This window comes from Onychostoma macrolepis, chromosome 19 (assembly GCF_012432095.1).
Source record: "Onychostoma macrolepis isolate SWU-2019 chromosome 19, ASM1243209v1, whole genome shotgun sequence".
In the NCBI taxonomy this organism is placed as follows: Eukaryota; Metazoa; Chordata; class Actinopteri; order Cypriniformes; family Cyprinidae; genus Onychostoma; species Onychostoma macrolepis.
In genome coordinates, this window is record NC_081173.1 from 17,069,163 (window position 1) to 17,091,163 (window position 22,001).

The 22,001-nt window shown below is 37.0% G+C and overlaps 3 protein-coding genes across 7 annotated transcripts; 1 reads left to right on the forward strand and 2 right to left on the reverse strand.

Annotated features, from left to right (window-relative positions):
- Window positions 1-1,368: 1,368 nt before the first annotated feature.
- Window positions 1,369-6,750, reverse strand: zgc:153441 (retinol-DH_like_SDR_c domain-containing protein). 3 transcript variants are annotated; one of them, XM_058753399.1, is made up of 7 exons: window positions 6,396-6,750; window positions 3,163-3,297; window positions 2,850-3,041; window positions 2,588-2,749; window positions 2,215-2,334; window positions 1,917-2,121; window positions 1,369-1,789 (listed from the first exon to the last, which is right to left on the reverse strand). In XM_058753399.1, exons 2-7 carry the CDS (start codon window positions 3,167-3,169, stop codon window positions 1,684-1,686), a joined length of 792 nt encoding a protein of 263 aa, XP_058609382.1. In that variant the 5' UTR covers window positions 3,170-3,297; window positions 6,396-6,750; the 3' UTR covers window positions 1,369-1,683. The 3 variants fall into 3 exon arrangements, with proteins under 3 accessions (XP_058609382.1, XP_058609381.1, XP_058609380.1); XM_058753398.1 differs by lacking the exon at window positions 6,396-6,750 and adding an exon at window positions 4,093-5,448 and having other exon boundaries at window positions 1,917-2,085; XM_058753397.1 differs by lacking the exon at window positions 6,396-6,750 and adding an exon at window positions 4,093-5,448.
- On the forward strand, window positions 6,201-16,271 carry pogza (pogo transposable element derived with ZNF domain a). 3 transcript variants are annotated; one of them, XM_058753394.1, is made up of 18 exons: window positions 6,202-6,384; window positions 7,100-7,197; window positions 7,353-7,457; window positions 7,668-7,747; window positions 7,846-7,939; window positions 8,384-8,590; window positions 8,680-8,874; window positions 9,466-9,554; window positions 9,663-10,012; window positions 10,103-10,257; window positions 10,390-10,490; window positions 10,592-10,738; window positions 12,291-12,425; window positions 12,545-12,732; window positions 12,875-13,075; window positions 13,162-13,274; window positions 13,383-13,407; window positions 14,195-16,271. In XM_058753394.1, the coding sequence occupies exons 2-18, from the start codon at window positions 7,104-7,106 to the stop codon at window positions 15,840-15,842; spliced, it is 3,927 nt and encodes a 1,308-aa protein (XP_058609377.1). In that variant the 5' UTR covers window positions 6,202-6,384; window positions 7,100-7,103; the 3' UTR covers window positions 15,843-16,271. The 3 variants fall into 3 exon arrangements, with proteins under 3 accessions (XP_058609379.1, XP_058609377.1, XP_058609378.1); XM_058753395.1 differs by having other exon boundaries at window positions 13,386-13,407; XM_058753396.1 differs by lacking the exon at window positions 12,291-12,425 and having other exon boundaries at window positions 6,201-6,384.
- Window positions 16,272-16,863: 592 nt separating this feature from the next.
- psmb4 (proteasome 20S subunit beta 4) lies at window positions 16,864-20,301 on the reverse strand. Its single transcript, XM_058753400.1, has 7 exons — window positions 20,145-20,301; window positions 19,390-19,596; window positions 19,136-19,282; window positions 18,088-18,169; window positions 17,872-17,988; window positions 17,661-17,749; window positions 16,864-17,016 (listed from the first exon to the last, which is right to left on the reverse strand). Exons 1-7 carry the CDS (start codon window positions 20,267-20,269, stop codon window positions 17,004-17,006), a joined length of 780 nt encoding a protein of 259 aa, XP_058609383.1. The 5' UTR covers window positions 20,270-20,301; the 3' UTR covers window positions 16,864-17,003.
- Window positions 20,302-22,001: the final 1,700 nt, after the last annotated feature.

Genomic DNA, 22,001 nt, shown 5'->3' on the forward strand with positions numbered 1-22,001 from the left:
TCTTACATTTACATTTACATTTATGCATTTAGCAGACGCTTTTATCCAAAGCGACTTACATTGCATTCAAGGTATAGTTTTTACATTTTATCAACCCTTGAAAATAGGTGTTGTGTCAAATAGTAGATTTACATGGGGTGTTTTCGGATTGTTTGACCATTTCATATGGGGTTCCGCAGGGGAGTGTATTAGGTCCTTTACTTTTTCATTATATATTAATGATTTCAAAATGGCCGGTTGAAATGGGCTTTTATTATATGCAAATGATGCAGCAATAATTGTGTTTCATGAGAGGAAGGAAAATATTGAAAATGAATTAAGTAGAGAGATTGAAGGGGTCTCCAAATGGTTTTGCCATAATAAACTGTCTTTACATTTGGGGAAAACTGAAGTTATATTATTTGGCTCGGTTGCTAAATTGAAAAAAAATGCTTTAGATTAGAGGTAAAGGTTGGAGATCAAATTATTATACCTAAACGAGAAATAAAATATTTGGGTTGTGTTTTGGACAGTAATCTGACAGGAGAAAAGATGGCTGCTTTAGCTCATTAAACAAATACATTTTTTAGCAAGACAGGAGGCTTTCTTAGATACTCAAACTTGTGGACTTATTGAGATACTCAAAAAATGTTGGCTGGCGCATTAGTGCAGTCACACTTTGATTACGCTGCAGTTTTTTGGTATAGTGCTGGTATTTCAAAGAAATAAAAAAAATAAAATTGCAGACTGCTCAAAATAAGTTGTGTAGGGTTATTTTGAAAGTGCATCCACTGATGCATTTGCAAGATGAACATTATAGGAAAATCAGTTTTTAAAATTCGAAAAAAGTTTAACTTTTATAAAACTGGTGATTGTGTTTAAGATATTAAAGAAAATGGTTCCAAAGTATCTGTTAGAATATTATGTAATTGTAAGAGAGGTTCACTGTCATTCTACAAGGGCAAGTAAGGATATATTATATGGATATATTATATATCCTTGTAGGTTTAAGAGTGAAATGGGAAGAAATTCTTTTTTATATACTCTGCTTGAAATAAATTACCTGGGTTTATTAAAGAGATACAAGTTGGTGGTATTTTTAGAAGGGAAGTTAAAAAAGTGTTTGTTTTTTGAAGTTTGTATGATGAGTTTCTGAACTTGATGTTGATTGCACTCCATTTATGATTTGTTCATCCATTTTTTAAAATACAGAGGACCACAATGGAAAAAAAGACAATGGCTTTTTTTGTGTATTTTATCCTCAACAGTTTTGAAATGTGTATGAATTAGTCTTTTTGGACTTTTTTGTATTATGTTTTAAATTTTGTGAAATAAAACAAACAAACAAATAAATGTAATTAATATTATATTTTAATAATGCTGGTTCAGTGAGTCAATTTATTTGGATTCATGAAACGATTCTTTTGAAATATTCTAGAAGAACGATTTGGTCATGAATCAGACATCACAACACTCACATATTTTACAAGCATCCACTGCCCTTTTTTAAAAAAAATTTTTTAATTTCTTCTTCTATAGTTGATTAAACCACTAATCATCAATAATCATAAATTCAATTAAATAAAGTTTTACATTTAAAAAAAATCAACAAAGATTGAAAAGATGATCTGAGTGTTGATAGCTGCATACAAAACATTCCTATATAGGCATCCGGTATTGTGAATTGAGTTTAGTGGAGTGTTGTTAGTTCTCTTCATCATAGCCAACAAGTTTTGCACTTATTTCCCACAATCGCAGGGCAGCGAGATCATCTTTACCTTCAGGGGCTGGTTCCTTCAGCTTACAATCACTGTAAACAGATCTCATTGTCATTCAGTGTCAAGAAAAAACATATTAGAAAAGGTTAAATATTTAGACAAATTTAAATACAAAACCATCATGGTGAAAGTTTATGAATATTAATATTAACAGCTCACCTGAAATAGCAGCCACTGTGAGACTCCAGCCCCTCAGCAACCGCACAGTAAATAGAAGTCTGAGCGCCTTGACTGGGGGTTTTCATCAGTAAGAGAGCAGGAAAAGACAACAGAGCGCTGAGCAGAGGGTGGCGCGTCTGCACGTAACGTCCCAGTTCAGTGCGGATTACTCCAGGGTGAAGAGAGTACACTGTTACTCCAGACCCTGATTTAAAACAGAGCAGGAATAAACAAGCCTAATGCAATATTCAGTTGTAAAACAGTTTGTGACTGATGTAATGGGGATGAGTGAACAAACCTTTAATCCTCCGTGCTAATTCTCGAGTAAACAACAGGTTGGCAAGTTTGCTCTGCCTGTAACTGACCAAGGAATCATACGGTGCTTTGTTAAAGTTAAGGTCATCAAAGTGGATCTTACCTGCAAGAAAGGTCACTGGACTGAAATATGTTGCATGGATATGAAAGTCTCATTTACAAAATTAATTAATAATACTGTAATCTTTAGCAGATCTCAAAATGTATATACATTTTTCACATGTACAGTACGTTCAATTTTTGGATAACATGGATATTTTCTGGAATATTTTGTTTATCACATGTACAACAAAAGTTTTATGTATAGCCTTGCAACTAAAAGATGTGAAGCTAAGATGTTAATGGGAGGGTTTTACCTCCTTTGTGAGCAATACTGGAAACGTTAATAATTCGACTAGGACTAGACTTCTTCAGCATGTCCAGGAGCAGAACAGTCAGGAGGAAATGGCCCAAATGATTGACAGCAAACTGGGTTTCATAGCCATCCTCTGTAAGGCTTTTAGGGCACATCATCACTCCTAAAGGGTTTGTTCACACAAAATGTCCAATAAAGTTACAATACAGGTTAAAGCACAGTGGGATTTGTTGCTTAACTAATAATGAGGTCAAAGGTCCCACCAGCATTGTTAATAAGTATATCCAGTCGCTCCTCACTGGCAGTGTATTCATGCACAAACTGCCGCACGGAGAGCAGAGATGAGAGGTTTAAGTGCCGAACTACTATGTTGCCATTTCCTGTAGATCTGCGAATCTCTGCCGCAGCCTTTTCTGCTTTTGAAAGATCTCGACAAGCCATCACAACCCGAGCCCCTAAAAAAAAAACAGATGCAGATGCTATAGTGCACCTTAAGTCTCTAAAATCCTCCAAAATCTAGACCTTTCAGTGGTTATGTCAGGATAAAATGACAAAACATTTCAACAATGTGTTTACCTCTCATGGCCAAGTCATGTGCTGTCTCTTTTCCAATGCCAGTGTTGGCACCAGTAATGATGACTGTCTTCCCATCCAGTCGCACACGACAGCGGCAAACTCCACCTGCAATCCATCTTCTCAGCAGAACCAAACCTGTTTTTGAAGATCTATTATAAGCCACATTCTTTCATTCAAGTCAAAGGGAATTCTACATGTTGTAAATGTGGTCTACACAGATTCTGAAAATATGAAAAAGTGCTTTCGGTTTACACTAGTCAGCATTTGAAGTGGATCAAAACCTTTCATCAAAGTTGTCCTAAAACCTAAAACCAAAATGTGTTCTTGTCTTAGGACAACTTTGATTAACCTTTTTGATCCACTTCAAATGTTGAGTACTGTAGATTTGGCTTGGAAGCACTGCTGAAGAGTTGGCTTACTGCCCTTATCAAATCCATAAGGTCCATAATACAAAGAGCCATTTTTGAAAAAATTTATTTTTAAATTTATTGCTGTAAATTTGCTGCAACCCTGCAAATCGAACAAATATCCAACTATATATATATATATATATATATATATATATATATATATATATATATATATATATATGTGTGTGTGTGTATATATATATATATACACATATAAATATATATATATATATATATATATATTTATATTTATATATACATGGATTTGATATTACTGTGTGGTGGAAACAAATATGATCACACAGCTTCTGAATTCTATTAGATTCCTCAAAAAATGAACCAAATCCCTTAAGCTACGTTAAATACCCTTTGAGCCACAACATTGTACATTCAGCACAATAGCTCTGTATTATTATATTCTACAATATATGGAAGAAACTATATTAGTTTATAACTGACTGAAATGTTATTTTAGCCCACCAACAGTTAGAATGAGAGGAAATGACATTACGTAACTTACTAATAGCTGTGACCGCAGTTACTGTGCCGTATTTGGCGAGATGATTTGACTTCAGTTCCTCCCACAGTTGAGTTAATTGAATAGAGAGATACATGTCATCTGCTGTGATGTGCTGTCAGCTCTGCTTTCATTTTATTTAAGTAACTGTAACAGTAACTCTTTTCTTTGCTTACAAAAATCTGCACGGCCACCGTCAAGCTCAGTGCCGGCTAACACATCTAAGCACCCTGCATTTAAGGCTGGGTTAAGGTTTTATAAGAAGATTAAGTCAAGATCATGTTAGATTCCATGGCTTATGCTCAGACAGAAATGTGAATAACAAAAACAGTGATCTAAACAATTTCTGCTTTTAAAACAGAAAACAGTAACAGATTTTCATTCGATGCAAAAACAAAAAAAAGTGTTTTGGATTTAAGATTTACTTTATTTGTGCAGTCTAGGGTATTTGAAAACAGCTCCTGATCTTTTAAGCTATAAAAGCTTTTCGGGGTATATTGTATGGGTCATATGGCCTTCCCTCCTATGGCCTTATTCATTGGTTTGGCACTATTTTGATGATTTTATTATAGCTGCCAAGATCAAAAATATGAATGTTTGGATATGACAAATTAGACAAAAATAAATAAATCAGGGTTGCATGTATTTTAAAATGTGCTTTCTTATTACATCTTAATCTATTGTAAACAAGACACATGCACTTGAATATGAACAATTTTATTTTTTATTTATTTATTTTTTGATTGAGTCCCAGGATAAAAAAAGGTTGCAGTTTATTCAATGACTATTGCACATTCTTTCCCTTTGAATTCTCCTATGGGTTTTAAGAGTGTTTTTTGATTTATGTACAAAAAATGGCCTGTGGTTTAAATTAGTGCACAAGTATCATTTTGTTTCTACACTTGGTCTTAAAAATAAAAGTTCCAAAAGGGTTTTTTTGCCGAGATGCCACAAAAACCATTTTTGGGTTCCCCAAAGAACCTTTTAGTGAACCGATCTTAAAACCATTTTTCTTCATGTGAAGAACATTTTAATAATCTAAAGAACCCTTTTCCACTAAAGAACCTTTTCTGCAATGGAAAGATTCCATGGATGATAAATGAACCACAGATCCATGGAACCATCGATGCCCATAAATAACTTTGTGAACATAAAATACACAGTCAAACCATAAAGGTGAATTTTGAAACAAAGTGCTAACAAATTGTCACATACTGCTTCATGTCTTATTTAAGTTATGTTTTTAAATTTTAAACCATCATCCTATGAAATGGGAAAGAAAAAAGGAAAATCTCCAGGGGAAGCCATGAAATCCAAATTCTGTTCTTGGTTTTAAGAGTATAAACTGAACGACTATAAAACATGAGGGGCTTGTTTCTTTGTTTCTACTTAAACGTTATAACAATAATTGAACAAAACGCCAGTTCGTTCTATAAAACTCAGAAAACTGTGTTGGTGTTGTTGGACAAACATAGCCTACTCGTTTTAATATGAAAAAGTCTTTCAATCGAGGAATATTTGGATAGAACCATTTAATATCTTATGTCAGTAAAACATTCCTGACTTCTAAACATCAGGCGCCATCTTAGAATTATGAAGGCAAAGAGTGAAGCCTATTACGAAAAGAAAACGATTATGCGGGAGCTATTAGTTATGGCGCGAGACTAGCATATATTGACTAAAAAAGTCAACGTTTTCCTTTCGATGATCGAGTCGTGAGTTTATGTCATTAGCTCTGGAGTGGTAATGTTGGATCATTAGCCTACACTATTTAGCCGGCTAAGCTAGTGGCTGTGCATACTGTTTAGTGCAGATAAACACTGCCGTTATAAAACAAGCAAATCAGTGCAGCAGATAGCAAATGCTCAAAATGTGAAAACAATGCGTGATGATAATATTTACTGTAAATTGTAATTGCTTCGATAAAATGTCATTATTACATTATTGTTTATTATTGGAAATTATACTCATTTATATCATTATATGCGTGCAATGTAACAATGACTCTTCGCTAGCATGAACATTAACTATTTTATTTGCTTTTTTTTATTAAATAATAAATAATCACGATCAACCCGCCTTTCTCACAAATATCACAACCAATCAGTGTGCAGGGAAACGCTCGTGGAAGTGACGTTTTTAAATGTTTCGCCTACCACCGCGAGCATAGAGGGAAAAACGTTTGCAGAAAAGGGATCATTGTTTTTCCATCATGGCAAAGCCCGCGAAGAATTAAAGGAAATAACGCATTGTAAATTTGCATAATATCTTGCGCATATGCAAACTGTGCACGAGGTAAGAGTCACCCTTCTTATCTCTGGAAGCAGTGCGTCGGTGTTTGTAAAGAAGTTGTTAAAAGTTGTTCAGTCAGGTAAATGCTAGCCCCTGTAGCTAGGCATTCACAGCTGCACGGGGTCGCGCATGAGTGCAGTTAGCAGAGCGGGCTAACGCTAGCCTCGCGCGCGCTCTACGGGAGGGTCGCGAGCGTGCGTCTGTTGTGGCGTTAAAGGGACTCGTGTGTTTATTATGACAGGATGTAGGTACTGTGTCAATAATTCGCTTTAGCGGCTGATCCATGTCACTTTCTGCCAAAGTATGACAGAAAGTAAACAAATATTTAAATTATTGATAACTTTTGAGTTGAGCAGACACAAAACAAGCACTGACAACTAAAATAATCAATATTTACAGGCACATTTCCACTGCTTTCCACTATAACATTAATACATTTGCTGTTTTGTAGTAATAACGTATTATTACTACAAAATAATAAGTTATTATATAATAAATATATGTATATAAGAATTAGATTATGATTAGATGCTGTACAGAAGGATTATTGTCATTTTGGCTTTTTTTTAATTAATAATACCAACAACAACAATAATTATTATTATTGTTGTTGTCACTTTATAGTTGTAAAATAGATTGCTATTATATGTTCAGCCACAAACATTATTAGTCTTGTTGACAGTGATGACACTGATTACGCATCAATCTTTGTTTACAGAAACATGGCAGAATCAGACCTTTACATGCAATGTGATGAAGATGATCTAGAGCCATGCCAGAGTTTTACAGAAAACAGGGACCAGATATATAACAAAGGTAATTCAGTTTTTTTTTTTTTTCCAATAAGTAAAAGCCACTCTTTATTATGTATTGTTAAAATGTATGTGGTCTAGAAGGCTTTGAAGTGTTTTATGAATATCATTTAATCATATATTCAGAAAATTTGTGTAATGACTAATGTTTTACTGTAGTCCCAAGTGGCGATAGTGCACTGATACCAATACAGTCTGATGGCACTTCTGAACCAACATCAGCTACTACTGACCTTGCAAATCAAGCTGTGCCTTTGCCGTCTGGTAAGAAGAAAACAAGCATGCTTCTAAAAAATATTCCAAAGCCTGGTAGAACTGGCTTTCTAATTAGACACTTCCTTTCCATGTACTGACACCTAGTGGTCATTAGTTTGTGATTAGAAACACTGAAAATGCACTGTAAAAAGAATAGCTGTGGGGCTTCTGTGTGGTAAGAAACAACCAAGTGTTTTTTTTGTTTTTTTTTACCTCTAGCTCCTGCTGTTACGTTACTGCCTAATGCTGCCCAGCCAGCTGGAGCTGCAGGTGGCCAAACTATCTTCATCAGTGCACAGGTTTTAGTTTTCTGTTTTACTGTCAATAAGACATTTAACCTTCTGTTTACATACTGAAACTAGACATGTTGTATTTAAATGATGGTCATCTGTTTTAGCCTAATCCAGGGCAGCCTTTGGCAGGTTCAGTGAATTTGGGAACATCACTTGGTTACCTTTTGAATGGACAACCTATTAGTTTTCTGACTTCTGGTAAGTCTTAATCCAAGCCAGTGATTTTATTTCACAGTTACTTTCAGACACATTTTGCGGGATGCATTGCTGTTTTTAAAGATGGCATGAAATGAACATTTAAATGTTAAATATCATATGGTGAACAATTCATCCATGCATATGTTTAATTAAAACCTCAATGTTTAATAAAAAAAATTACACACACTTCTCTGGTGACATTTGCCTGACTTAAACCACACTCCTCTCTTACATTCATCTGCAAAGGCCACATTTCAACATCCAGTCAACATTCAACAACCAGTGTGAATGTTCTTGCATCAGACTATGTAAAGTGTTCAAGAGTCTACAGTATTCCAGAAATCTGTTGCCAGGCATTTAGTTTCCTTTTTTTTTTTTTTAATTCCTTTGCTGCCCAAAATCAGTAGTCATTTTGCTGAAATACTTTTTGTCTGTCCTCTTCAGCTCAGACACCACAGTTAATTGCTCCTCGGATGGTTACCCCAGCAAGTTCAGTACAGCAAACAACCCCTGGAAAAATCTCTACATTGCAGATCCCAGTCACTTTGACCATCAGCAACCCCTCAAATTTACAAAGCATCACTTCAGCAGCCCCTGGAGTGACCACTCTAAACATGACACCCTCCAATGTCCTACCAGCCACAAATCCAGGTGACAATTTTATGCAGTCTATACTTCAATTTTTACAATTTAAACATTTTAGATGATTTACCCCTATGTTTATTTTGTTATTTTATTAGGAGCAACAATAAAAGTAATAAAGTTTACAAAGTTTACCGGAGCATCTGCAGCTGCTGGTCAAGTAGTGAGTTCATTAGTGCAGCCAAACAAAGCCGTCACCATCCAAAACAACATAACAAACAGAGCTCCAGCCCCGCTCCTGCCTGGTGGGCTTTTTCAGGTCGCAAAACCTGCTCCTGCCACAGCAACTAACGGTCAGGACCTTTTTCTGATAAAACAGATTTTTCAGATCTCATTTTTAGTTGCAATATTGAGTGTTGTTATTGTTTTAAATGTGGACAGTTTATTGATTAAATATTACCGATTGACATCTTTTAGGTGTTTAAGTGGATTAATCGTTCAACAAAAAATGAAATTTGTCATCATTTGAATGAACTGAATCCATATGAGTTGAGCTTCACTTAATTTAGGCTTTTGGCTCATCCATACTTTGCCATGCAAGAATAAACCTCATTGGTTCTCGCATGTCAATCAAGCATGTTTGAGCTTCCACTTACCAATAAAAGACAATCATTATATAAAGAGATTGTCTTTTCAGAAGACTTGGATTTCTTTTACGATCTCTTTATGAACTTTTTAAAGTGTAAAATTTCAGTGGACATTCTATGGAGGTACAGGAGTCTCTCGGGGTTGCAGGTTTAAAAATATCTTCATTTCTATTTTGATGATGACCAGAACTCATATGGATTTGTAGAGATAATGATGACAGAATTTTTATTTTTGTGTGAACTATCCTATGAAGAGGTTTTTGAGAAGGAATTGAGAGTAGTATCTTTGTGTTACAGCATTGAAGAGAGGCTTCAATTCATCAAAATTCTGTGTTCGCTGCAAAGCCTTTTACCAAAAGATTCAGTCCCTCCGTGGATACTACTGTGTAAGTTTTTATTCATATTTTTGGTTTAGAACCTCTGCTGTGGTGGTCATTTAAACCTTTCGCCGAGGTCTTTACTCATGTTCATTTATCTTGTTCCCCATTTTCCAGCAATGTAATCAAGAACTTATCAAGAGCGTCCGGCACTTGACAGCCCAAGCTAGAAAAAGGATCAAGCGCCCGAGTGACAAAACCCACTCCAACCCCTCCACATCCAAGACTCCAGTTTCCTTCTTGACATCCTCAGAAACGTCTCTCAAACACGTCACCACTTCTGAGATACCTGAAGGAGCGCCTAACCCTCGCTCTGGGGATTTTGATGAGCAGGGCAGAATGATCATGTTAGTTGAAGACTTCTTCTATGGGCAGCACCCTGGCCAGCCTGCACCAGTAAGACCCAATGCAGAGCCTGTCATGATGAAATGCCAGCTCTGTGACAAGAAGGTGAAGGGCAACATCAAGTAAGTTGGTTTTTTAGATTGTTTTTTGGAGGGGAGTTGTTGGTAGCGAACTAGCAATAGATTTTTCATCCTTCAACCCTCATTTTAAAGGCTGATGAACCACACAAAACATCACATGGAGTTGGAGCGCCAAACAGGAGAAGTAGACTATCATACTATGTGCCAGCACTGCTACAGAAACTTCACAACACCTTTCCTTCTGCAGTGCCATGTTGAGACAGTCCATAACAAAGCAGAGTCCTCAAGTGAGTCTATACTCCTAGAATATATAAAATATTTGAATATGTTTGAGAACTAGGTTTTGAACCATTAAAGTTATTAATATTTGACTGCAGGTAATTTAGTGTCAACTTTTAACATTTGATTCTGTTATACAGAAGTGTGCAAGATCTGTGAGTGGTCCTTTGAGAACGAACCTCTTTTTCTGAACCACATGAAACATGCGCACAAACCTGGCGAGATGCCCTACATGTGTCAGGTGACTGATTTTGAGTATTCGGGCTTTATGTCTTTCCTCTCAGCAACAACTGTTTTGTCTTGAAAACTTTTGTGTAAATTAATTACTCTTGTGTACCTCAGGTGTGCGAGTTCCGCTCCTCTTTCTACGAAGATGTTATAAGCCACTTCGCAGAGCAGCACAAGAACACCTGCATCTTATTGTGTCCCTTTTGCTTAAAAGTATTTAGGTCTTGCGGCGGCTTCCAAATGCACTTCACTAGACATCAGGTAAAGAAAGTGCTTGGCACTACAACAGGCTTTTATTATAGATAACAAGTGTTGATATTAAATTATTATTAATATGGAAAGACTTTTCAGATCCTAAACGAATGCTTTATTATGATTAGACTTAGGAATATGATTGTATCATATATTGATTGCTGATTTATTGATTGTTGATATTAGAGATCATTTTTTGTATAAATATTAATATTGGATGATGTGTCAGCAGTGGCGGTTCTACATTGAATTACTCTCCGGGCGAGACCCACTCTGAGCGTCCCCACCCCGAGAAAAAAAAAAAAAAAACACAAAATTTTGCACAAACAGCCATGTTTTACTATAACAATATACGTTTTTAAAAAAAAAAACTTTTTATTAGCCATTTCACACAATTCAGAAAAAACTAAAACGTGCAAATTATTAGCCTGGTAATATCAAACTCTGCTACTTCGCTTTGCTTCGTAGACAGAGTCTGGAAGGGCATAATTGACAAGCGTTTACTTTCTCGTGGGCGGGCGGTTGTCTGAAGTTTAAAATCATTGGTGTACCCATAAGCCAATCACATAATGGTTGGTTATGACTTGTTATTCGCCGGCTCAGCCTCCTCGAACTTCCGCTGTAAACACAGGTATGCGGCAAAAAACAAAACCATAGAGCGAAATACCGGAGTGAAGATGGCTGTGAACGACTTTTGCAGATTATGTGAAGTAAATCTACGCATCCACAATTATCGCCTTGCCGAACTTTGGCCTCCCCAGTTTCTCACTGACGCTCGGTAACAGTTGATAAATTAAACTTAGGGCCACAACATCACCTCCATTCAAAATGTGAACCAAACACTCTTCTTGTTCGGGCTTCAGTTGGCAAATGCTGGGAATATTCTCCACAACAGAGCGAATAGCATCCCGTCCGCTGTCGTGTTAGATGTCCCTCGCCTAAACTACAATCTTAAATTCGGCGCTTAGCGTCTACGTCACGGCTCTCAGCCCACCCTCTGTTCGTTGATTGGCCTGGCTGCTGCGGAGCCGGAGATAAGCTGGGAGATGGTCTGCTATATCAGACTGAGTACAGAAGCGAAATGAAATTGAGAGGAAGTATGAAGTCTGACGTAGTCAGGCTAGCAAATTATAGGCCTGTGTTTTAATATTATGAATGAAATGTGCATTATTTGGAAGAAAGTCAAGCTGTGACTGACTTTAGCCCACTAAGTGGATCTCCTCCTCCTCGTCCACTCTATTTGGGAGAGGTGAACTGTCCCCCCGCGGCCGCACCCCCCTCCTCTTTTCACTTCTCACACAGCTTCTGTGCACGGCACCTTCTCAGCAAGCAGGGGCGCCAATTTGCCAATTCCCCACACAGTTATATGATAGATAATAGAAAACCGTTTAGCAGCGCAGATGATTTTTTTTTTGTTTTTTTTGTTTTTTTTTTTTCTTTTTCCCAAGTGCTTGTGCCGCCCCCCATGTGTCATGAAAAAATGCCTCCCCGGTTCGCCCATGCCAAAAACCGCCACTGTGTGTCAGAAAGCTCCTGTTAAGGTATGTGTTTGTGCATCCAGAAAAAAACAGCAAGGCACTGTGACAGATGCAGACTTCAGTTCATCCATGAGAAGGATGAGTGGCAACACAGACAAAAGTTTCACAGGACCTTTGTCAAGCCCAAGCAATTGGAGGGTCTTGTGCCTGGCACTAGGGTTAGTTTATATGTTTTTAACTCCCAGTCACAGATGCCATGTCACTTAATGTTAATACCACGACTGATTTATTGCTTATGCTTGTTTGATAGCATTACCATTTTCCATGTCTGTTTCAGGTAACCATCCGAGCTTATGCTGACAGTACTGACAACAGAGATAATTTAGTAGCACCTCCACTGAAGACTCCCTCAAACACCACATCAACACTTGTAGCATCTCCAAATGTCACCAATAAGGTCATTCCCATGAAGAAAAAACCAGTGGAAAGCATGGTGGAGCTAATGGTCAAGTTTCAGAGTCAGTGGTAAGTGTTTGCTCTGTCTGTCTATCTATCTATGTTTGAATTGCTTTTAATTTACTTTTAAATTTACAAAATGCAGTGCAGACTTTCGTAAAGATATTTATAGATATTAATCTGACAAATGGCCATCATCTTGTTCTTCCAGCAAGCCAACAGAAAAACACTTCTGCATGGAATGCAACTATGATATTCCGTATTTTTCCAACCATTTCCCCACCTATGTGAGCTGTTCCCTCTGCCGATACAACACCTGCTGTTCCAGAGCATATGCCAATCACATGATCAGTGTACATGTTCCTCGCAAAAGCACTAAAAAATACATTACCCTATACAAACCCTGCCCAAAGTAAGATATGATTTTTTTTTTCTCTTCTTTTGGTATGCTTGTAATGTTACTTGTATTGTCAATTATGATAATTAAAATGTTTGCAGGAAGGGGCGGTTAAGCTGTACCACGTGTAGATACAAAACTCAGGTTGGAGATTTGATGGCCAAACATCTTGCTGATAATCCTAAACATCAAGCAAGCCATTGCACCATACGGGGTAAGTTGGTTATTTCTGTCTAAAAAAAAAAAATTGACAAAGAAAACTCAAGCTTTTAATAATGATCCTATCACAGTCAAGTTATTAATATTAATCCTTATGTTTCAGAAGGATTTTCACGTGGCTATAAAAGGTACGTTGATTCAGTTCCCTCATGTTATTTCAAACCTGTATGACTTTCTTTTGTGGAAGAAATAAGGGGCTTTCACACTGGAGGAACCTTTTCATAGTTCCTAGAACTATTGGCGGAAGTACCCACTTTTTGGCATGTTTGCACCGCAGGAACCAGGAACGTATTTAGTTCTAGTAACTCCATTTGGGGGAACTATTTTAGCTCTTACCTCAGAGTAGGGTCTAAAAGAGTTCTATAGGAACTATCAGTGACGTAAGTGTGCGCTGATTGGTCAAACGCATACGAAACACCGGCTACCTGGCATTTTTTAAAAAGCTGTATAAAAATATTTACTCCACGAACATGGAAAACAGCGACGCTACCTTTTGTCTGCAGCATTGTATTCTTTTCTCAACCTCGATGATCTGTAACACTGCAAGTTGTCAGGAGATTGTCAGATTTTTTTTGTGCGTTTACATTCCATCTTCGTTTTCACGAAACCCAAGACACACAACAAAAACAGCTACGATCACCGCATCCTCCATTGACCGGTTGTTGTCGTTTGTAAATGGCATGAATAAAGACGTCACTGTCGGATGCTTCTGAGTTCAGTCCGAGGGAGAAATTGGTTCTCTAGGAACCACCATGCTGGCTAGTTTCTAGAACTCAGTTTACTAAGAAGATTTTCTTAAATATGTCTCGGGGTTTTTTTGCCCATGTAATGAAAGTCAATAGAATTGATGTTGCTAGACATTTAACTTTCAGTTTTGCAGAAGAGGTAACTTGAATTGAATTACTGTCATTATAGATTTGTCTTCATCCCAACGGACCTTCTTCGAGGAGGTCAAAGACTCAACAACGGGGTCTTTTTGCCTTTGCAAGTGAAGCAAGTGGATGGGAGCTCATTTCCTCTCTCTTCCAACCCCCTTCCCCGACCCAGCTATACAATAACACTCCCTGCTAGCCCCGCTTGCACACCGTCACTTCCCATTCTGGTTCAGCCTATTGAACCAAGTGCTGTCCCAGACAAAAAATGTGAAGCCAATCCAGATGCTTTGAAGCCAGCTTTGAAGTCAGCTTTGAATGGAGGGCTTTCCGAAGCTGATAAAGAACATACAGTGGAAAACTCGTTTACCATAACACAGCTGAAAATCGTACTGTACGCCCTCTGCTTCGGAGTCCCCCAGGCGGCCAATCACTTTGACACTCCACCGGAAGAAGTCCAGTCATTGCTTATGAAACGGCAGCTTCAGCTTGATCCCTTGAGAAGCCGAGAAGGTTTGACATCACAGGTGGCTGATAGCTTAGTCGAATGGATGCTATGCCAACGTGAGCAACAACAGCCTATTGATGAATCTAACCTGTTCGGGTTCATGAGCAGTCATGGTGTGAAAGATCTCTCTTACAACTCGATGGTTGATTTCTTGCTACGCCACGATCTGGGCGTGCAGGCGTTTGCCACATCCAGCAAGTTGCTACCGTATAAATCCCAGCAGCTCGAGAGCACCTTCAGCAGCTTTCTAAAAAAGCAAGTGACCTCAGAATCCTTTAGGTTGTCTTCTATTGGTGCCATGGATGAGCTTTCCATCTTTGTAGATATGGAGCAGCTGGATGAAGCCTCTGCAGATTCGTCGTCCATGTTGTCTGCTTTTAAGTTAATGGGCACCTCAGATCCACTCATAGATATTGTGTTCACAGCCCTGGCTGATGGGACCACATTATCTACCATGGTTTTCCTCAGAGGCAAACCTCTCAAGGAGGATGCAAGTTCATTGCCAGACTTCTTCATCCTGGAGGCTAGACCAGAGGGCTTCACAAATGAAGAAAGACTTCAGCTTTGGTTGGACAAAGTGTGGTGTCGGCACATCAACCCTAGTTCGGGAGGCAAAGGATTGCTGATGATGGACACATACAAAGGCCACATGTCCAATGAATTCTTGGTGACGCTCAACAGTGTTAATACTCTTCCAGGCTTGATCCCACGCAGTTGCTCTCGCCGTCTACAGCCCCTTGAAGCCTGTATGGGGCCAGTGTTACGCGAGTTTATGCAGGCTCGCTGGAGCGAGCATGTGACAAAAGCACCACAAGAACTGGTTGGAGCCAAACCAGCTGACCTTGCCCTTCTGCTGTCTCGCTGGCTTATCGAGGTACTGGATATCCTTATAGCAGAGCCCAAACTAGTTTTTCACTCTTTTGATCGGGTTTTGAGCACAAACCCAGAGGCAACATCTGAGGAACCCTCTGAGCTGGTGCGAAGTCTTACTGAAGCTCTGCTTGTCAGTAAATTGCAAGGAGACAAAGTTGAGGAGCAGAAAGCCGAGACTTCCAGTATCGTTTCTGCAGAATCTTGGTCCTCTCCACAATCGAGCATGCTTGCGTTAAAAAAGCTCTTTGAGAAGGACAGCGATGTGGAGTCTTTCCATGGTTTTGAGGATTCAGAACTTATAGATCATTAAGTCAGCATTGTTGGCTCTACAGGTCAAGAACATTTTTGAAATCTGCAGGTGTTTTGTGTGCCTGCTTCCACCAAGATTTCATGTTTTGAGAATAAAATGAACTGCTCAACTGAAGTGTCTATGTAAATGAGTCATGTAAATGCAAGTTATTGCTAGCATGTGTAAATATTTGTTGCATTAATGGGTGCTAAAGATCCCTAGTGTGAAGTCCTGCTTAGTCATGGCTTCTGTTGTTCATTGATTTACAAATGTGCAATGTTACATATTGTGGTTTATCACTGTTTGCCTTTTCATCAGGTTTGATCTCTGTTATCATAATATGCATAAATGTAAATAGAAATGATTTGAAATCATTACCTACTGTATTTAGGGTTATACTATAACATACTTGATTACATAATGAATAAACACTTTTAGGTATGTAATGTATGCAAGCAGTGTGTTTTTCCTTTAAGAACAGTCATGTGTTGTCTTTTAATGTGGTAGAATGTGACATTTTTATTCACTGAAACATTTTTTACCTCACCAGGGATTTTGGGATTCTTTTTTTATTCTGGCTTAGTTGAACCAGTATTTCAGGGCATTTTTACTCTGCGTTTTCATTGGCCCCACCACAAAATAAAATTTTAGCCATGTATTTTTATGTTTGCAAAACATATGTAGATATTTCATTAAATTACAGATTTCCTTTACAAATCATTACTACATATATTTTTTGGGGAAAAACCCTAATGAACAAGTTGGAAATTAACTGTCAATAATGTAACTCCATTCATTTATAAACACCCTTGGTGGAAAACTATCGCATATGATGCAAAACATTACTGTCTGGATTGTAATTTGACACCACTGCAATTTTTGCAAATTTGGAAAAATCTCATCTATGTTAACCAGTTACTTAACATATTGGTGAAAGCAGAATTTAAAACATCAATGTAGAATATATCACAGAAATTCATTTCCAATTGAATTTTTGATCTACTGACCAATTATAGAAGAGGAACAATGAGTACATGGCAAACAATTTTCTGAAGTTTATTCATGTATAACAAAAGAGCAAGAAATAATTCTAACTGTAGTCTTGACAATACAATAGTAATCTGGTGGTGCTAAGAGCATGTCCAAAGATGATGTGGCAAAACAGGGGCAGCAGAACAAGACTCATTCAAAACCACTGCAATAAAAACAAACAGCAGTTAGTAGGTCAATACAATGAATCGGCAATCATGATTTAACTAAATTTATCTATGCACTGCACTGAAATGTATATCCAACAACCTTGCACAGCCCTAAATACATTACCATTCAAAAGGTTTGAGGTCAGGAATTTTGTTTATTTACATTTTTTTTTAAATACTTCTGTTGAGCAAGGACACATTAAATTAAATTGAATTGAAAGTGACAGTAAAGACATTTATAATGTTCTTACGAATTTAAGATTCATCAAATTATCCTGAAAAATATGTATGACGGTTTCCACAAAAATATTAATCAGCATAAATGTTTTCAACATTGATCATAATAAGAAAGGTTTCTTGAGTGCCAAATCATTATATTAGAATGTTTTCTGAAGGCTCATGTGACACTGAAGGCTGGGGTAATGACTGCTGAAAATTCAGCTTTGCCATCACAGGAATAGATGACCTTTTTAAATATGAAAAATAGAAATCTTGTACACTTGCATTTTCAATAAAATGTAAAAAGTCTTACCAACCCCACGTTTCCAAACAGAAGTGTATATTATACTAATCCCATAAAATATCTATTAAACCATAAATGGTGAGAAAATATTTAGATGAATCATGAATTTCTGCCTACCTGACCAGATGGGCAATGTCCCAGTTTGTTTCAGATGACAGTGGTCCTATAATCTCAACGCCTTCAGCTGTTACAATGGCAATTTCATGCTACAGAAAGTACCAAGAAAATGTATTATTTTCTGTTTCTTGAAACACATTTACAATGAAATGTTGCACCTGAGATTAGGATCTTTTCATGAAGGACGATTAGAAGAAAGAGCATGCCTTACCCTGTTGTAAGAGCGGGCATCACGGTAGTACAGAACTTTCAGGCATCGCTCTATCAGCGCTCGTGCCTCATCCTTTGTGATTTCTACCTTGTTCTCTGTCACCTCCCTCATCAAGGGCTGCAAAAACACAAGCATATATGATGAGTTCATATAACAAGGGTTTTAACTAAATTTTAAAGGCAAGATTATCCGATGAACAAAAAAACAAAACCTTACCTGAGCCAAATAAGCACCAAATCCTGTTGCTACTGTTGGGGCTTCATATGCAACTCCTAACTTGTCCACATAACCAAGAAAGCTTAAGAGATCAACACAAAAAACTGTGTTCAATTAAAGTTAAACAACACCAGACAACTCCAAGACATCAATGGGTCACAAAACTGACCTTATTTTCGATATAACTGTCAGTGATACACATCACAGAATAGTAATTGTTGTAAACTGAACAAAAACTCACAGGTAAATAACTGAAATTATTCAACATATAAATAATAATGAATTATACAACTACTGTAAGTATATATTACATAGATACATACAGTACATGTATGGTAAGTGCTACACAATATAGAATTGTTACAATATAGAATACAATATAGGAAATCAACTGTTTAATTGTTATATTGTCAAATATATAAACATTATGTAAATAAAGTAAAATAAATACATACAATACACACCCATGTAAAGTGATACATACTATATAGCAAATATCAACTGCCTGTTTTTTTTTCCATCACAAAATATAACAGTATTACCACCCAGCTCTATGTACACTGTAATTGCTATATAGCAAAATGTAAGCTACAGTATCACCCAGCTCTAATCTGCTAAATGTGACTAATAGAAATGAAGATATTAGGATAATATTATAAACATTAATGCCATGATTTGCTATAAAGCTTTTTTAAAACAAAATGTGTATTGTGAAAAGCAAATAAATTTGAATTTAAAATTACACTGTAACAGTAACTGAAAGAAAAATAATGTTCTTTATAATGTTTCATCAAAATAAAATAAATTTGTAAATTCACCTCTTAACAAACTTAGTCACTAATATGTTATGTCCTATGTTATGTCCTAATTTTTCAACCTGTTATTTGAGAGTGATTCCCATTAGATAAAATCAAGTCTCTCTCTCCCTCTCCGTTTCACTCCTAAATAAATCTAATTACAGAAAAAAAATGAACTGTGAATTGTGTTTAATGTTGACTTAATAAACTACTTTGTACACTCAACAGTAGCTGTCTGGATGATATCCCACCTCTCTCCATTGTAAAATCCACCAATGACCACTGTGTTCCACAAGGGGTTCATCTTGCTGCGGCGGTTGTACATGACCCGCGTGAGCCAGGAGTGGATGGCTTTGGGGGTGTAGGTGTGTCCATCTCCAAGAAGCTCTTCATCAATCCTAAACAAACACAAATCAAGTTCTACCTATTAACGTGCACTGATATGAGGTCTCAAACCTGACAAAGTTTTTAACCAAATCATAAACAAATGTGTGTGTGTACTTACACCATCTGCTCAATGACCTGTTTAAGGTACTGGTAGTCAGCATAGTCTCCCGAGGCTCCCAGGATGGTGCTGTTGTTGACCTTCATGAGTCGGGAGATGTTGCGGAAGCGCGCCAGGGAGCCGTAAGAGCCGAGCATGTCAGCAGCAATGATCACACCTCCAGTGAACTTCACACCCAGCACTGATGTGCCTGTTACCATGGGGTTGCTGAGAAAAAATTAAACATTATAAATTAATAAATACGCATACACTGCCGTTCAAAGGTTTGAGGTCTGTACGATATTTCAAGTCTTTTATGCTCACCAAGGCTGCATATATTTCATCAAAACCGCAGATTTCTAATTATTAACTGGTCGTATAGATTTATGTATTGTGTAATTCTATTTTAATCATTGTCTTTATAAGTCTCATTTATGAAGTACATACTTCCTCATATATATTGTACATAAATAAGTCCATTAAACACTGGTTTTGATATTTGCCTATTCATTAGCATTATTGCTAACAAGCTAACTTATCACTGGACCATTAAACTCTTATTTTTCAATAGATGAAGAGTGGAAAAAGAAAGAGATACAGATTATATTCAGAGTATATTAAAACTAATCGAATATACTTAAAACAAAATATATCGGAGACCATTTTCCGGGGCAAACAGCAACTTTCCTCCATGATGATGCAGCAGAGAAAGGCAAATCGAAAGCACAAACTTACTGACTGCTAAGCGCAAAACTGGCCAGTCGCGAAGAACTTACAGTGTGTGTTTGATGGGTCCACATCCCGGAGCCGCACTACTGCTGCTGTTACCCGGGAATGAATAAAACTGTCCGGGTTTCGGTCCGTTCTCCCAGAAATTCAGCTTCAGTCCATTCGCCTCCATGTTCAAAATTGACGGAAATGACGCTACCGCTATGCGCTCATGTAATACGCGCTACGCATTGTGGGATATTGGGTTGTGTTTATTTCTATGGTCCTTTCTTTAGATGTAGAATGGGTTCTGCTGAGAAATCAAAAGCCACTTATCAAAAGTGATGTGTTTGTAGTTCATATGTAAAGCTAAATATATTATTCAAAAATATAAAACATTAAAAAAATTATCAAATTAATATTTTACTTAGGCTATTACTTAGCCTACCTGAGAAAAATAAGCAGAGTATTAAAAATTCGTTCAAAATAGAAATAGAACAGCTGAACAGCTCTATAGCCTCAGTTCATAGGTCAAGCCTCATAAAATACAGTTATAGGCCTAGTTTGTAGTTAAAGAGTAAGAGAATTTTCAAAAGGAAATAACAAATGACCCTCCTGCAACAGGTAAGAGGTGATCTGAGGTGATGAGTTGATAGAAATAATACACTGAAAGACACTGAAAAGATAACTAACGGTTAATTAAATACTGATTCTAAAGTCACATCAAAAGAGACTAAATTTAATTTAATAAAATCACTGAATGATCATGTTAACTTAAGGCATTTCTGTTCATGGGGCGCCTGAAACCTTCCATGCCTCACAGCATGTAAATATTAAAATCCTGCTCAAAAAACAAGCCCACCATGCAGGACACATTCCCGCTAAATTCCATCCACATAAGAAAGTGAAGGCCATTTGTTTTAGCAGCTGAATAAACACTGTATCGAACCTTGGGAGTCATTGGCAAGACTAACAAATAAAAGTTAACTGGATACAGATGCTTAACATTGAATTTTGTTAATCAGCCACCTCATGATAGATAATGATAATTTTATACACATTGAGTCTAAAATGTTGACATTGCATGTGGATATGGACCCCTAAATCAAATCCCTTTTTATTTAATACATTAATTTAGATTAAATATCTAATATCGATAATATTAGAAAACTTTGGTTGCATTTACTGTTAGTAGCCTACATATTAAAATTAAATGTTACCACAATATTACCACAAAATATATAAGAATAGGAAGTGTGTGATCCAAGGTGTGTTGCTGTGGAAATAACAGATACAGTCAGAAATAACAGTCAGAAGGTCGCCTACCTCACAACTCATTTCTACAATCCTCTTGCATCTTACATTTCTTTCACATGACTGAATGAACATGTAGAGAACAACACAAACAATTGCAATAATGAAAAACAGAATGTAGAAGCAACATTGCTACAATGTAAATGTCTTTATTGATGTCTGTCCAGCTCTTCTGCCACCGTGCATCACGGTGAATAGCTATTAACCTTTTATTGATGGTTTGTAAGCAGTTGCTTTTATTACAGCATTTTTATTACCACTCCTTACTGATATTTATTTGTGTACTGATAATATAGTGATCATTTTACTACTAATTTATAATGCAGAAAAGCTGGTATTCACTGAAGACATATGAATAATGTCTGTAAGCAACATGTCCATTATAGGATGCTCATTAGCTATTATTTTTTTCTGTTGTTGTTCTGTTGCAGCGGTTGTTTTGTTTTTTATTTAAAGGTTGCAATTCAAAATGATCTGGCGTTTGAAATGAAAAGATGACTTCTTTCTGTCTGAAGGCACGCTTTTTGTTTCTCCAAGTCACCGTATCTCATTTCATGTTTTCACCCGGAGGTTGTTTTTCCCGTGTAAGGGGTCGCGTGGGACTAATTTAC

What these genes read in the sequence shown, in the direction of transcription:
- zgc:153441 (XM_058753397.1), bottom strand. Translation starts at nt 4,186, where the DNA reads ATGTATCTCTCTATTCAATTAACTCAACTGTGGGAGGAACTGAAGTCA. An exon ending in TATACTTATTAACAATGCTG is followed by an intron (nt 2,750 to 2,849) that starts GTGGGACCTTTG and finishes CAAACCCTTTAG; the next exon opens with GAGTGATGATGTGCCCTAAA. An exon ending in ATTAGCACGGAGGATTAAAG is followed by an intron (nt 2,122 to 2,214) that starts GTTTGTTCACTC and finishes GTTTTAAATCAG; the next exon opens with GGTCTGGAGTAACAGTGTAC.
- pogza (XM_058753394.1), top strand. Translation starts at nt 7,104, where the DNA reads ATGGCAGAATCAGACCTTTACATGCAATGTGATGAAGATGATCTAGAG. An exon ending in TGCACTTCACTAGACATCAG is followed by an intron (nt 10,739 to 12,290) that starts GTAAAGAAAGTG and finishes TTGTGCATCCAG; the next exon opens with AAAAAAACAGCAAGGCACTG. An exon ending in GTCTTGTGCCTGGCACTAGG is followed by an intron (nt 12,426 to 12,544) that starts GTTAGTTTATAT and finishes TGTCTGTTTCAG; the next exon opens with GTAACCATCCGAGCTTATGC.
- psmb4 (XM_058753400.1), bottom strand. Translation starts at nt 20,269, where the DNA reads ATGGAGGCGAATGGACTGAAGCTGAATTTCTGGGAGAACGGACCGAAA. An exon ending in CAGGTCATTGAGCAGATGGT is followed by an intron (nt 19,283 to 19,389) that starts GTAAGTACACAC and finishes GTGTTTGTTTAG; the next exon opens with GATTGATGAAGAGCTTCTTG. An exon ending in TTGGTGCTTATTTGGCTCAG is followed by an intron (nt 17,989 to 18,087) that starts GTAAGGTTTTGT and finishes GTGTTTTTGCAG; the next exon opens with CCCTTGATGAGGGAGGTGAC.